The sequence below is a fragment of the Ailuropoda melanoleuca genome, chromosome 15 (genome assembly GCF_002007445.2).
Source record: "Ailuropoda melanoleuca isolate Jingjing chromosome 15, ASM200744v2, whole genome shotgun sequence".
Lineage (NCBI taxonomy): Eukaryota > Metazoa > Chordata > Mammalia > Carnivora > Ursidae > Ailuropoda > Ailuropoda melanoleuca.
In genome coordinates, this window is record NC_048232.1 from 65003821 (window position 1) to 65019947 (window position 16127).

Sequence of the window (16127 nt, forward strand, 5' to 3'; positions counted from 1 at the left end):
ACAACTGTTCGTTTTAAAATTTGGTAGTATGCACAGAGTTTTCTTTAACACAGAAACGTGAAAGAACTTGAAGATGGGAACCGGTGGCTTCATCTGGGTATTATGATCCTTTCTATGGCACACACGATATGGTCCCAGTTTTTACAAAATATTGCGAGAAGAGTCACGGCAAAGAAGGTGCCAAGGATGTGGAAACGGCTCTTCATCATGGGCGAGACAAACTTGGCGATGGTAGACACGCACACGAGGATGACAGTCATGAAGGCCAGGATCACGTTTATGCACTTCCCCAGGAGGACCTTGGCGTTCACGGTGTCTGTCTGCAGCGCCTGCTGCTCCTGCTGGTGGAGCTCCAGCTTGGAGATGCGCGTCTGGCAGGACTCCAAGGCTTCCTACGGGCAAGAGGGAGAGCGAGGGTCAAACGCTGCTGAGATCACGGGCAACATGCGAGCGCGTGCTTACGCATGCGTGGAAGCCCCCAGCCAGGGGGCTCGATGCCAAGACAGCAGCGAACAGCCAGGCTGACAGTGAGGATGAGGACGACGGCGACGACAAGGAGGTAAAATGACAATCTCAAGGCTCATTTATTCTGTTATTCTTGACAGAATGAGCATGTGAATACAACCATAAAACACCATAAACGGGGGATTACAGGTAAGTATTTTGAGTCTCTTTGTATTTGAGATAAAGTACGTAAAATATTGGCATCTGTTGGTATCATGAGGGACAAACGAGAGGAGTGGTGGGGTTCCATTTTGGGACAGTGGACGACCTCCGGCCACAGAGTAGGTGGTATCTCCAATTGCTAGACCGTATTTTCACTGCTCGTTCTGTGTGTGCAGCCATTTATGGGCTCCGGAGGATGAAGGGAGAAGGGTTGGGGACCGGACTGATGGTGGGCAACTCTGCTTTCATCTGCTCTTTGCATGCTGTCACTCAGGACACTGTCCAAGGCTACACATTCTCCCTAGATCTTGCTCTTTCTAACACTTCAGTTACGAAGTCACAGCTGACTCCAAGTATCTCTCTGGCCTAGGCGTCTCTTGTGAGAGCGACTCACGTATCCACATGCCTCCTTGATATCTCCATTTGAGGTTTGTTTGTTTGTTTTTTTAAAGATTTTATTTATTTATTTGAGAGAGTGAATTAGAGAGAGCATGAGCAGAGGGAAGAGCAGACTCCCTGCTGAGCANCGCCTCCTTGATATCTCCATTTGAGGTTTGTTTGTTTGTTTTTTTAAAGATTTTATTTATTTATTTATTTGAGAGAGTGAATTAGAGAGAGCATGAGCAGAGGGAAGAGCAGACTCCCTGCTGAGCAGGAAGCCTGACACAGGGCTTGACCCTGGGATCATGAACTGACCCAAAGGCAGACACTTAACCAACTGACCCACCCAGGCGCCGCTGTGCATCTGAGCTTCTTACAAGCACCTCAAATGCAGCATGTGCAAATATGGCTTCATGTCCTGAACCTTCTCCTGTACCTGCCATCAGCGCTGTTCCCCTTCTGGTGTTCCCTCCCTCAGAAAATAGCACTTGACCCACCCAGTTCCTCCTACCAGACACCCCTCTCATCTGTCACCCAGCCCCATCGATGCAACAGCCAGGATCTATCTTCAGGGGTCTGTTTCTCTCCCCTCGGTCTCCACCCCACTCTCTCCTGCCTCATGTAATGCCAGCCCTCTGCCCGCTCACCATGTTCTGGCCAGACAGGCTTTTTCAAGCTCGGAAAAGAATCCTGTCCGGGGCCTTTGTACTGTGCCTGAAGTGTCTGCCTCCCCGCTCCCGCGCCTCTTCACTGCTGGATCTCCCTTCCCCTTTCAGGTCCCACCTCCTCCACTGTCAGGTCCTGAGGAAAGCCCTCCCAGCCCTATCAGAGCCGGTGAAGTCTCCCCCAACCCTCCTCCCTAGCCGACAGTCCACAGCTGCGGGAGGACGGGGACCAGGCCTTCCTGCTGCTGCCCCAGCACAGGGCGGCCATAAGCCGGGCACAGACTGCGTGCCAGGAAGGACGGTGTGAAGCTCGGGAGAGAAGAACCCTACGTCTCTTGGGAGAGAAGGACTGAACTAGAGGCAGTACAATGAGCCCCCCTGAGCTCTCTAGCCCCCCCAGCTGACTCATTTACCGATATCTGTTTGCTCAATTACAACACAGCTGTCTTTTCAGGCTTTAAACAACCATAACAGCTGTGACACTGATTCGCTTTCCTTCTGCTGAATACACCCTGTGTGTCGAAGTTCAGGGTTCCCTGTCACTATAGTAACTTCTGTTCCACGGGTCAGCAAGAGAGAAGGTAAAACTTCTTCGGATCATCACCTACGACAGCAGGCACGTGCCCCAGAAACCGTGCATTCTTTTCAACTGTTTGAGCCCAACGTGTCCTCCGTTTTAGACACGGCATGGATAAGGTGACAACAAGACAAAAGACCAACGTTTTGGCAAATTCATTTATCTTCAGCTGGGTACACGAATTACATACATAAATAGACTGATCCAAGAATTGAATCGCCTTAGAACTGCTATCAATTTTTTATCCCCCCTCCCCAAAAAATCCAAGAAAATTTAGTCAATTGCACATAATTTTAGTTACAGCCCCCACCAAGAGATATTTGGCCCCACCACCTTTAGTACTTCCTCGGATCCAGTATATTTAACTTACCAAGGATGAGGACTGAGGACAGACCGAATTAACCTTAAGCCTTTTTTAATTGGGAATTCAAGGGTGATAAAAATAAAACTCAATTTCTTAAGACGGTAAAACCCTGGCGTCCCTGTGGGCGACAGCCACCCTCACCTGCACCAGCTTNAAGGATGAGGACTGAGGACAGACCGAATTAACCTTAAGCCTTTTTTAATTGGGAATTCAAGGGTGATAAAAAATAAAACTCAATTTCTTAAGACGGTAAAACCCTGACGTCCCTGTGGGCGACAGCCACCCTCACCTGCACCAGCTTGTGCGCAGCGGCGCCCTGCCTGTGAGAACGAGCCAACCAAGAACTAACAAAGCTGAGCGGGCTCGACTAAGGGCCCCGAGGAACATGGCTTCTCACCAGTATAATAATTATTTTCTGACTGCCTATTATGCATCAGGCCAAGGTTTAAGGACTTTCTGTGTATTATCCCATCTAATCCTCCTGACCACCTTTTGAGGTGAAGCTCATCGCTATTTCCATTTTACAGATGAGGAAACTGAGGCACAGACAGCCAGCTTGTCCAGGGTCACACAGTAAGCGGTGGAGCCAGGATTCTCTCTCTCTTAACAAAGCCAACTCTCCAGTCACTCATAGAGATGACCTCCTTGCACTTCTGAGTTAGAGATAAAACCCGAAAAATGTTCAAATGAACTCATCTACATTGTGAAGCTCCCTCTCGACGTCCCTCGCTTTATCACACCCATTCATCCCTAAACTAGGTTCCCTTAAAAATGGAAGAACAACATTAACTCAAACTATCCCCTAAATAAGAAAACCACATGTTTAGATATAATCCAGTGGCATCCCAGATACATTCTAAAAACAAAGTTCTAATAACCTGCACTGTTCACCTTGCAACACTTAACGTTTAAACGGGTCAAATCCTCTAAACCAGTCAGTGGTGAAGGAGCATCTCCTAACCCAGAGCAGGGGCAAAGATCCCCCAAGTGTCTCCTCCACCACGCTCCTCAGAGGCCATTGTGTCCTCCCAGCTCTGCCGGACGCACCAGCTCCCAGAACTGTCCAAGTAGATGCCTGGGATTGGCACAGACTCACAGCCCACGGCACAGAGTGGAACAGAACGTGGGCAGCTGAGACTCCAGCTCACACGCTGCGGGGGAAAAAATCTCCCTTTATGTTTCAGTTTTCTCCCTCACAGAGTGGGACTGGAGAAAATAACCACTGCCTACAAAGGCAAGTTGTAAAAATGGAGCTGAGCACTACTTGGAGAATATACTTTTTTGCTGTTTTAAAAAAAGAAGATCAATGGGAATGTAAATTGCTGCGGTCACTATGGAAAACAATATGGAAGTTCCTTAAAAAATTAAAAATAGAGCTGTTATGTGATTCAGCAATTCCACTTCTGAGTATATAGCCGAAGGAAATGAAATCAGTTCCTAGAAGAGATACCCCCACCCCCAAGTCCACTGCAGCATTACTGACAACAAAGACAGGGAAACGCAAGAGTCCATCAACAGATGAATACAGGAAATGAGGTAACCGCACCCACAACGAAGCATTATGTGGCCCCGAGAAAGAAGGCAATCCTGTCATCTGCGACAACACGGATGGACCTTGAGGGCAGGGTGCTGAGTGCGAGGAGTCAGACAGAGGAAGACAAACAGGCTCTGTGATCTCACTTATATGTGGACTCTAACAAAACCAAACTCACAGAAACAACAGATTGGAGGTTGCCGGGGGTGGGGGGTAGGGGAAAGGGGTGAAAAGTGATCAAAAGGTACCAACTTATAGTTATAAGATAAGTAAGTCCTGAGGATGTAATGTGCAGAGTGGTGACTACAGTTAACCATTCTGTCTTACATATTTGACAGCTGCCAAGAGAGTAGGTCTTAGAAGTTCTCAACACAAGAAAAAAATGACTTAACTATGACTAGACTGTGGTGATCACTGTGCACTATTTTATATATATATATCAAATCATTATGCTGTACACTTTAATGCAAAGTGATCGTATCTCAGTAAGACTGGGAGAAAAGAAAGAGACCCTCTGGTAGTAGGGCAAAAAAAGCATTCCAGAAGCCTAGGGCTGTTTCACTACAGTGCTACCATCACACTGATACTGAAACGCACCTTTGTTTATACTGACGCAGCAAGCCCTTCCTTCCATCCACCCAGATCCTACCATCCCTGCAAGTCTCACCCTCTCTGGACATTCTTTCACATTCGTTACTCAAGGACTGTTTGCGAGACCTTGATTCAAGTCACTTAACCTCTCTGCCTTTGTCTCCACATATGAGGAATAGGGAAAAGAGTAGGAACTACCTTAAAGCGTTGCTATAAGGAGTAGATGGGGAGCAAAAAGGCACGTAGAGTGTTTTGCTAGTTTACGGCACATGTATGCACTCAAGTCCTTGAAATTCTTACAGCTATCAAAGTTATCATTCTGCATAGGAGCAAACAGATTCAAGGCTTGCTCAGGGTTAGACAACTGGCAAATGCCAGACCTGAGACTGAAATGCAAGATTTGACCACGGAATGACCGACTGCCCCACTGTGTGCCTGAATTCTGTGGCTTTCACTGTCTGCACCATGTCACTTGGCCCCTGCTCATGTTTCCTTGAGCTCTTTGGCAGCTGACCTAATCTTGACACCCCCTCCCCACTCAGTAAGCTTCTTGAAGGCAAGGTTTGCCTCATGTTTAGAAAGTTTTAGCAATTTCGGTGGTGGGGGTGGGGATGAGGAGAGGTTATAGGCGATGAGCTTGGGTAGCTAATAAATACTTGTTAACCCAAAAAGGTACATGGAGAATAGCCTCTTTACTCAGTGACACCTGTAACACGAGCTAATGGGGCTAATAAGGTGGAGGATGTTCGCACGGCGAAAACATTTTGCTCCACGTGCCAGAAATCCTTTAGGGTTTAGGGATAATGCATTTACAGTTTGTTAAATGGATTCGAGGCTGGGACAAGCCTGCGTGAGTGTGTAGATGAGAGGAACAGTACCTGGATGTCCCGTGAGCGCTCATAGGCCTGGTAGGCCACCTTCTCCTCGATGCTGGCCAGCTCCTGCTTCAGGTTGGCTGTCTCGTGCTGATGCAGGTCTGTCAGGTCATGGAGCTGGTCTTCCAGGCGCTCGTACCTTTGCAAAGAGAGGAGGTGATTCTGAGTGTGACACTTTGAGGGTCTCATTCTCATTCCCTGGAAGACTGTTTCCAAAAGAATACGACTAGCTGTGGGGAACACGCCTTTGAAAAACACTGAATTCGAGCACTAGAAATAGGACTGGTCTCTGCCATCTTAACTTTTCTGTCCTCACTCCTGAGGTGACATACACACCAAATTTGGCGTTTCCCCCCACATCAGACGAGCACCTTCACCGGTTACAGCTGATGACAGAACAGACCTGATGCGTTCACCAGGGCTAGTCAAGAGACAGGGCTGTCTGGGGTCCTGCTCAAGACAGAGACCTGCTGGTACCCCAGGGCTCCCCCTCTCCTGCTTGCACAGAGCCTGCTGGTTCACAGGCACGGCTCTCACACACCAGAGAGCCCACAAAGAAAGAACCAACTTGACGCTAGAGCCAACTGCACCATTTCCCAGTGCATCCCCTAACTCTGAAAATGTGTTTCAGTTCTTGGAACTTAAGTGCTGATAAAAAATTAAAGCTCACTGCAAATTATAAATGGCTTATTGGGTGGCATTTCCCAAAGTCTAAATCTTAAGCAAAAGAAGAGCAAAGATTCCATTCCCACCTCCCATTTCCCTAAAAGAGGGATTTGTCTTATAATCGAAAATTTATAATGTTTATTTGAAAACAGGAAGCACTATTTGGGGAAAGCATTAGTCTGAAATGACTTCTATCAGTGTCAGTGTTAGATGCTTAGAGAGGTCACCCGATAGAATCACTAAAAGGAGAGAGAGAACAAGAGAGGGGGAGGGAGGAAGAGAGACTGAGAGATTATATGTCAATTATATCTCAAGAAAAAAAGTGAGATCAAAAAAAAATTTAATGCAGATTTAATGATTCTTCTCAGATAGGACTTCATAGGTATCCAATGTTGGTGTAAAAGCCTTGTAAAGATCTCTTACAGCAAGAGACACAGTCACTGGCTAACTTTGCAGATCACAAACATAACTATATGACAAACAAGGACAAAAACGGTCCTACTCTTATGTAAATGCTATTTGTGACTTGGGATAAAATCTGGATCCAAAGAGTACTGCATCCCAAACTATTCAGATGGAATTAAGTCAATATTCTCTGGAAAACCTGTGACTCAAAAATAGTTATGTGACAAAGAAATCAAAGTCAAAGATGTATCATGCTGAGAATTTTAAGAAACTGTTTCATAAAACGTAAGAGCTGAAAAAAGCCACATTTCTAAATTAATTCATTTAAAACCATGTAGGAGATATAAAATGTATATTGTAAAACTCAAAGTTTAATCTTAAAATATGTAATGGGCATTGAATTTTTTTATCTACATTTTTACAAGTTAACATGTGCATTTTGACCAAAAAACAAACAAAACAAACTTTTGGGGGCGCCTGGCTGGCTCAGTCGGTGGAGTGTGTGACTCATGATTTTGGAGTTGTGGGTTCAAGCCCACGTTGGTTAGAGATTACTTAAAGAAGAAATAAAATCTTAAAAAAAAAAAAACCACTTTGGGGAATCTTTTTACTGGGAAAATGGTGGAAAAATCATTTTATTAGTATTTTTAATTAGTAAGTTATAAGCACATAAAAGCCAGCCTACAAAACACCTTTTAAAGTTAGCTAATATAATTCACAAAATTTGAATTTGTATTCTACTCTTAAGATTTCTTTTGAAAACCACCAGCAGCCTATCACTTTCGAGAAGGCAGTCTCACGGCAGTAAGTCATGCTTCTGAAAGAACTGCAAGAAGCTGAATACCTGTATCTTTCCTCCTGCAGCGTCTGGGAAATAAAACCGTATTCTCTCTTGAACTGCACTTTGAGCGCTTCAATGTCCTCAGCCAGCTGAGCCTGGGTGTCCTTGATCTCCCTCAGTTCCTCCAGGATCACAGTGAGCTTGCCCTGGCTGTCCAGCGCGCCGGCTCCGCTGGCCCCGAAGGACTGGTTCCCGTTACTGTCGGCGGAGCCCGACGTGCCGCTGGAACACTCGTCGTCGCTGCCGTACTTGGGTTTGTTCACGATGGTCGCGCTGCCCCCGTAGGCCCGGGGACTCCCCTCAGGCCGAAACTCCTCTAAGGAATTTTTCAAATGCGCAATGTTGTCGGCGCTGCCGAACTTATTCCGGATCAGGTTGGCGAACTCTCTGGACTTGTTGAAGACAAACACGGGCGGAGTGAGGGACACGCCTGGCATGCCTGATTTACTGCACTCCGTGCTGTGGGGAGCAGTTCGAGACTTGGCGGAGGCATCTCTCAGAGCGTGGAGGTTGTCTTTGGAAATGTCCTTCGAGCTTCTGGAGGCTCCGTTCTGTTCGATCTCCCTGAGCTTTCTATGATACTGTTCTAACTTCTTCTGGAGCTGGGCGATGGAGTGAGCAGATTTCTGATTCTTCTTCTCGAAGACCTGTTTGATGCGGCCAGCCTGCTGCTTGTCCGCGCTGCTGACCAGTTTCAGATACTCCGCAACGTTCCCATCGCGTGACGTCTGCTCAATTTTTATCTGCTCTGTCACCTTCAGAATTTTTTGTTTCAGGCTGTCTGCACTGAGTTTGACCTTGTGGAAGTCCAGGATGCCATCTGGTACATCAAAGTTGAGGTTGGTGTCTGACCCCCCTCGGCGAATGTTCAGGGGCAGGCTTAAGGTATTCATGTCATGACGTTCTACCTGCACGACACAGGGAAGAAGCACTTTAAGATCTTAAGTCTAAGGCATAGTTTTTGTGATAGAATCTGTGTACACACAACAGACATATCTCAGGTCCCAGATTTTTAAACTGCAAGTATTCAGGGGCACCTGGGTGGTTCAGTCAGTTGAATGTCAGACTCGGTTTCCAGGTCATGATCTCAGGGTGGTGAGATCGAGCCCCGTGCCAGTCCATGATCAGCAGGGAGTCTGCTTGAGTTTCTCTCTCCCTTCCCCCACTTGTGCACGCACAGGCTCTCTCTCTCTCAAATAAATCTTTAAACTACAAGTATTCATAAGATAAAAACTATGCTCTCCAGTTGAACAGAGGACAGTCCAACTCTGTCCTGCATCCATGTATACTAACTAACTGCGAGATGCTGGTCTCCCAAGGTGTCCAGTGTTTTGTCTGATTAGATGACAACTGCCAGTTGCCAGAGTAGAAAATGCATAATCGCAAAAGGTTACCCACTTTTCCAAAATGCCCAGGTAACTGGGGTGTCTGCCATGCCCCATTCACCGTGAATTTCAGCACTGTGGGAAATGCATCCAATTCAGAACCCAATCATGTAACAGAAGAAGAAGGAGAAAAAGTTCCAGCAGGTACATTCATCAACACAAGAAATTATTTTCTTAACGGAATCATTAAACAGATGTGATAGGATAAGATTAATCTTACTAATACAACTGTATTTAGATGTGGAAACAACCCCAAATCACGACCTAAGTGATTTAGAAAACAAGAACAAGTGGTAATACCAAGTGAAAAGGCTTTCTCACTCAAGGGCCACCTGGGGAAGAAGTGGGAGGTATCACTGAGCACCGTGAAGAGGAGGGTGACTAGCCTGTGCTCTAAACAGGAAAGGCGAAGGGAGTCTGGGTGCCAGGTACTACGGATATTTGTATGTGTCACCTTGTTCAATCCTCACTACCATGCCCGGTAAAGACTATGTTAAACCCATGAACGTACAAACTGAGACAGCAGGAGGCAGGACCTGAACCCATGTCACCCTAACTGGGTTCTCTTTCTACATCAAGACACCCAACCAAGGTGTCCCCAGAGGACTAAAGACAAGCCTTTGCAGGGTCTGAATGCAATCTCTAAACAAAGTTTTGTAACATCTCAACCAATGCAACTTACTTGTCAAGTTAACTACCCTTTGATTAAAATGTCTTGACACAGAATCTCAATGGAGACCAAACAGGAGACAATGTTCGGCACAAGTTATCTTGTGTTTTAGAGGAGAATAGGCAGAAATAGCAAAATATTAATAAGATATTAACACACTTCCCCACCCCTCCACCCCTGCCCAAGTGACCCAGACTCGAATGTGTTTGTTTCCAACAATGAAGTATTATCAGTTTGTCCCACGAAAAATCCTACCCAGTGCTTTTCCCCAGAGAAAGGAGCCCAATGGCATAGTGGGACACAATCCCAGGTTGGTGAGTCAGTCCTCCTACACAACTCACAGAAGTTTGTTAACATTATTTCCTGGCCCCTCTCTTCCAACACACAATTTTGCTCTGAATAAGAAACATTGGGTGTTTTTATCTGGCAGAAGAGGATCACATGGGAAAGGCTGGAAGGGAATAAATACCAAATCACTGTAAGACTAGAAAGAAGGATAAAAATATTGTGATGTCACCTGGTCAAGATAGAAGGATGGGTGTAGGGAATAAAGAAGTCCTAGAGAGAAGACCACAGGGAGCTCAAGGAAACTATGTACCTATGGCTCACTAATGAACCCAAACAGGAATGGGTTCAAATTACAGTAACACAGAATGCACTAAATCTAGAAAATGTTTATTCAGGGCAGACTGGGTAATCTGTGGTAACCGTACAATTATGAGGCAACAAATGTGATTTCATTGGAGATGTTCACTGATTATGCTATTCTACTTCTCAGAAACTTCCTCTGGTTCCCCAAAGCCTCCCAAATTAATAATTCAACCCAGCCACTATAAGGTCTAGCTTACCTTTCAGGCCTCACCTTGCACCTAATGGATGCCATTCATCTTAAGTGAACCATACAACCCAAAGTTCCCGGAACGTATGTGAATTTTCTAAGGATTCTCTCATATGAAGGATGCCTAGCACTCATCCACTTCTGATTATTAAAATCTCACATATTCTTGAAGATCCACTTAAAATCCCACTTATGCCATGAAGCCGTTCCTAGTCCACCAGCAAGCTGCCTATTCTTTCTGTGATCCTCCCTGTTGCTTCTGTGGCACCACCTGACGTGTCCTTGTATCCCTCATCCATGGATTTTATCCCCCATGGAGTACAGGCTCCTTCAGGGGACAGGCGTGTCACACCTATACCCAGTCTGTAGTGTTAACTCCGCCCCTATTCACAGGAGGCTGTCAATAATGTTTATTGAACTCAAACGACATCATTCTTTATTCTAGGAGAGTCACTGAAATCACTTAAGATACATTTTAATAGAATCAAGAAAATGACCTTGGACGTTCTGCCCATATGGACCTGATAATTTCAGGCAGAGCTGTTTTCTCAATAGCTGGGTAATAACTTCTATATAATTTCAAACTGGTTCAACTAAATGGAGATTTTTCTGAGGATCAGTGTGCAACAAGATAACACAAATATAAATAAGGACTTTTAAACTTTAACTGAAGTCTAATTTACACACAGAAAGGAGCACATTTAGTAAGAATAAAACTCAACGAACTTTCACAAACTGGATATACTGTATAACCAGGACCCAGGAAAACAAAACAAACAAACAAAAACAAAGGGGCACCTGGGTGGCTCAGTCAGTCAAGCCTCCAACTCTTGATTTCAGCTCAGGTTGTGATCTCAGGGTTACAGCCCGGAGTCAGGCTCTGTGCTGGGCATGGAGCCTGCTTAAGTTTCTCTCTCTCCTTCTCCCTCAGCCCCTCGCCCTCCCTCCCTCTCTAAAAATCAAACAAACCAAAAAACAACCCAATAAAACAAAACAGAAGCTCGCCACGCCCCTTTCAATCTTAAGTACATCACCCCCATCTCCAGGGGTAACCACGAGCCTCACCCCTAAGAGCACGCCTTAGTTTTGACTAATTATCATTCACTCTTCTTGCCTTTTTTGCTGCACTTTGTCTGTGAGACTTCTAAGACCTTGTTTTTACCCTCTGGAGCTCAAAGATCAGATTAAGTTATTTTAAGAAAAACCACCCAAACCGGCTTGGTACTGAGAAGTCCACCATGCTGGAAGATGCACAGGTTTTTACACCTTACCTTCCCAATGCAGCCGTAAGTCACCACCTGTTCCTCCTTTAATGCTCAACCCCACCGCAGTGGGCCATCCAGCTCTGGCATCACAGTGCAACGGCCTTGTCCCTTAGAGACGGCTGGGCCAGGACAGCCTCGAACACTCAGGAATGTTTGCGCAGAGAGCCGCCTGACCTTTGGCTCACTTTAAACTTATAACAATGCTTGGCATGTCCTCGAGAGTCCAGGTTGGGGAGAGCAACAGCATTCAAAGCTCTAATCAATCAATCGTACTTCTTGTCAGCAAATCTCAGTTAAAAATGTTTGATGAGGGTAGAAGGTTGAAACTATTGTTGGGCCGCACCTTTTTATAGCCTTTTATAGCCCTAGCTCTGCAGGGTAATTAAGAGTCAGCTGTACACATCACTACTAGATGTCCCTACATTCCCGAAACTCAAAGTGAAATGTCATCTATGCACTGGGGAGAAAGCTGCGGGCGTCCTCCGTCCTCCATTCAATCTGGAGCCGGCCCTGCGGGCACCTGCGCACCACAGCTGTTTCAGGGTGGGACCCAGGGAGGACAAAGGTTCCCAGCTGACCCGGAGTCAATGTGCANCGAGTCAACGTGCACGCAAACCGTGCGGATTAGGAGACGCCTGTTCCAGTTTGGGCACCGATATCAATTGGTTCTGCGTTCTTAGCTAAGTCAAGTCACTTCTGTAGGCTTCAACTTCCTCATCTATAAAGAGATCAAGCCAGACCACACAGAGCTACCATCGCAAAATTCCATAAAATTCAATCCAAGCTATCTTTACTGTGAGACATTATCATGAAATAGTCAAGACCCTGGGCTCTGGAGAGAAGAGTACTTTTGGTTTCGGTCTTGATGCCACTCTTCTGAGCTGTGTGACTTTGGAAAAACGACCTCGCCTTTCTGTGTCTCAGTTTCCTCTTCTGTTTCCCTTCTTCAAAGAGTTGTGAGGGATACATGAGATAATGCACATAAAGTACTTAAAGAGTTCCTGGCACAGAGAATGGTTTCAAAAAAGGTTTGTTATTGTTGTCATTCCAATTTCATTTAAAAATGTACCTGTACGTAAAAATGGAAAGGAAAACAAGCTCCAAACAATGGTTATCTTTTGTACGGTGGGGTTAAGAGGAGTCATTCTTTTTACTGCGTTTCCGTATTCTCCAACTCAAAAAAATAATGAACAGGAATTACCATTTTGGCAGAATAGATGCTATTTTAAAAAATGACTGCTAGCCCCTTTTAGTACTCTTGGAATTACTTGGTTATTCTTGGTTTATGTGAAAGGCAGACCACCGGCATCTTAGTGAAAAGCCATTTCTAATAATGTTTTCCTTCCGGCAGCAGAATCATTTCCCCTGTCACCTCAGTGTTCTGGAACAAAGGCTACAGAAAAGCCTAGGCCCTGGACTAACATCAAAAACGGACTCTGAGTCATCTCTGCAACAATCCAAGCTTCCAACACAGCGTAAGTGAGCTCACCTTGCTCACTGGGAAGCCAGGCCCAGCTCAATCAATGACAGCGCTGCTCAGACACACTGTGCAGGCTTCCAAAGAGGGCTCTCTCCATGACATTTCACATTTAACCCCTAAAAGCTCCAGAGGAAAATGAACAAAAGGGAAGGACTGCCCAGGCAGAGGCACACCACTCAAAACCCCACCCACGAGAACTGGGAAAGGGAAAGCGAAGAACCGGGCTGGATGCCTAGAGGGCACAGGCTGAGGCTCCGGGGGTCACAGAGGGGCCCGAACATGCAGAGGCACGGAGAGATCAGAATTAGGGAGGGAGAACGGCCGAGGCCGGGTACAATAAACCTTCGGCATTAAGGAAAGCTGCGCAGGCTCAGTCGTACAAGGGAGAGTCAAGTCCTTCAAACTGCCTGTCATTTCCCCGAGCAACAGTATTTCCCAGCACCCACCAGGGTGCTTTCAGAGGCCCACAAAGGAGCTGCAAGTATCCAAAGGCGCTCCCAAGTCCTTGTGGCCAGGTGTCTGAGCCCACATAGCTGACATTCTGTACCCTAACTCATTTTGGCTAGAATCTAACTTCAAGTCCAGAGGCAAGGCTGTTCCTGCGGCTTGCCAATCAGAATGTGCTAGGCTTTGCTGTGGCAATAATGCCAAAATCTCAGTGGTTTAAAGAAAAAAACGAAAAAAAGGAAAAGGTTCATTTTTTGCTCATGCTAACAAGACAGATGGTAATCAGCTGGGGGCCAGGCCGTGAGGGAGCCCCTAGGACAACCTGTGATATTGCTGGGGCCACGGCACGGACTTGCTGAATCACTCGCTGGAGCCTCAAGACTTCCACCAGAAGAGACACCTGTGGTTTCCCCTGCTCACTGCAATGGGCTTAGCTAATCTCAAGGGAAGTACAGGACAGGGAAGTAAAATCCTACCACATGCCCAGGAGGAAAAATGTCATGTTAGGGACATGTGTCGCATCTCACTTGTTAAAAAAATCTGAGATGGGTTCTACTATTATTACTATTTTACAACTGAGAAAACTAGGCCCAGAGAAGTTAAGTTGCCTCGGGGCACACGACCAGTAAATGATAGAGTGAGGACTGAAACCGGGGCGGTCTGTCTCCGGAGCCTGCCTCCCTAACAATGACTACTTGCGTGATGAGTCACGCATTGTGCTACATATTATTTTAGTATTCACATATTCTGCACGCTAACCCTATCTGATGAGAAAAGCAAGGCTTATAAAGAATATATATGTGGGGTGCCTAGGTGGCTCAGTGGGTTAACCGTCTGCCATGACTCCAGGGTCCTGCTCAGTGGGGAGCCTGCTTCTCCCTCTGCCTACCCCTCTGTCTACTTGTGCTCACTCTCTCTATCTCTGTCAATAAACAAATTAAATATTAAAAAAAAAAAAGAATATGTTTCTTGAGGTCCTCCATAGATAATAAATAGCTTAGTTGGGGCTTAACTCTGATACATGAAACATGCAAGACGTTGTAAGACCTAAGTTCAGCCACCAACTGTGAAAGAACGCATTCCGCAGTGTCCCTTCCACGGGCACCCAGACTTGCGCGAACACTCTGCTTTTGGTTTAGACCGCTCTGTCAGCACACTCTCCCTCCCGCAGGCTAAACTCGAAATCATCACCCACTGCCTACCCGCACCACAGCCCTGGGGCTGCTGGCTGCCACCACACCAATCTCAGGTTGGATACGACCTGTCCACCCATTCTCCTTTGTCCATGCTGTAATCATGGGCAAGCATTTACAGTCACTAAGACAAGACAGAATGAGAGAAGGTAAAAACCAGAGAAGTGAGATAAGAGACCCACGGGGAAGAAGCAAGTCCGTCTAAGGGCCTAACAACTGAGGGGTTCAGTTCCGGATGCACATGGGGAAAGGCACTCAGTAGAAAAGCCATGAATCTGCCTGGAGAAAAAGGGAAGACCACCCTTCTGTAGGCTGGGTGATCACGCAGAGAGAACAAGGTGCTGCCCAGCACGGCCCTTTAGGGGATACCTCTTTTATGTTCTACCAAAAAATGTGAGCTTTGTATCGCTTTGCGGCTAGTAATACAAACGACACCACTAAGCCATCTTCCCTCCTGCTGCTCTGTGGTGATCGGACACGTGCTTGCAAAATATCATGCCACTCAGTAAACATGGAACCCTGGGAAGCCAAGCAAATCCCTGGACCCTAGCACCCAAGACCTCGTTTTCTTGCTAAAAGAGCTAACCTGCACTGGAGAAGTACGTAAGCTGTGCTAAGCTTCCTTATCATGACACAACGAACACACTCATGTGGACACCTATGCAGAATATTCAGTACCTCTGGTTTAGAAGAATGCCACTTTCCCTCCCACTACCTGCTAGAAAGGAAAGATCTTTGAGCTCTCCATAGAGTGCCCCAAAGGATATTTTATTGGTAAAGTGTCTTCATAAAATGTTTGTTCTAATTAGTTTAGACAAAGAACACCTCCTTCTGTAGTTGGGGTCTGACAAGAGTACACCGTGAACTTCTTTCAAGTGTGTGTGTCAGAAAAATCTTTCCAGGAAAAGGACTGAACGTCTCCAAAGTTCACGATGTCCAGGACAGGAACTGAGTCACTAGTTTAACCATGAAGGTTTTATTGTTCCCTGCCTCTTCCTCTCTTAGCATCACTGACAAAAGAAACTCGACAGCATCAGAAGTTCTAGTTCTGGCCTGCAGGTGACGTTCACCTCATTACTCTGGGATTAAGGATCGTAAGGAACAGGGGCTGGAGTACAGGACCCTTTGCTGGCCCAATCCTTTATCCAGACACTGCAAATTAACAGACGAAAGGCGATTATACCAAGTGTTTAAGGCTCTCAAAAACAAATTCTTCAAGCATCTTCAAGCACTTACAAACACTCGATACTGTAATTAGAAATAATTATCTTCTCATTAAGCCTC

The 16127-nt window shown here is 46.0% G+C and overlaps 1 protein-coding gene across 1 annotated transcript in view; it reads right to left on the reverse strand.

Annotated features, from left to right (window-relative positions):
- TMCC3 (transmembrane and coiled-coil domain family 3) overlaps positions 1-16127 on the reverse strand; it is a 67865-nt gene that overhangs the window by 6647 nt on the left and 45091 nt on the right. The window contains exons 2-4 of the mRNA XM_034643715.1: positions 7569-8473; positions 5657-5792; positions 24-392 (exon numbers count right to left, since the gene is read on the reverse strand). Coding sequence (XP_034499606.1) covers positions 90-392; positions 5657-5792; positions 7569-8473 — 1344 coding nt within the window. The 3' untranslated portion in view covers positions 24-89. The remainder of the gene's footprint in view (positions 1-23; positions 393-5656; positions 5793-7568; positions 8474-16127) is intronic.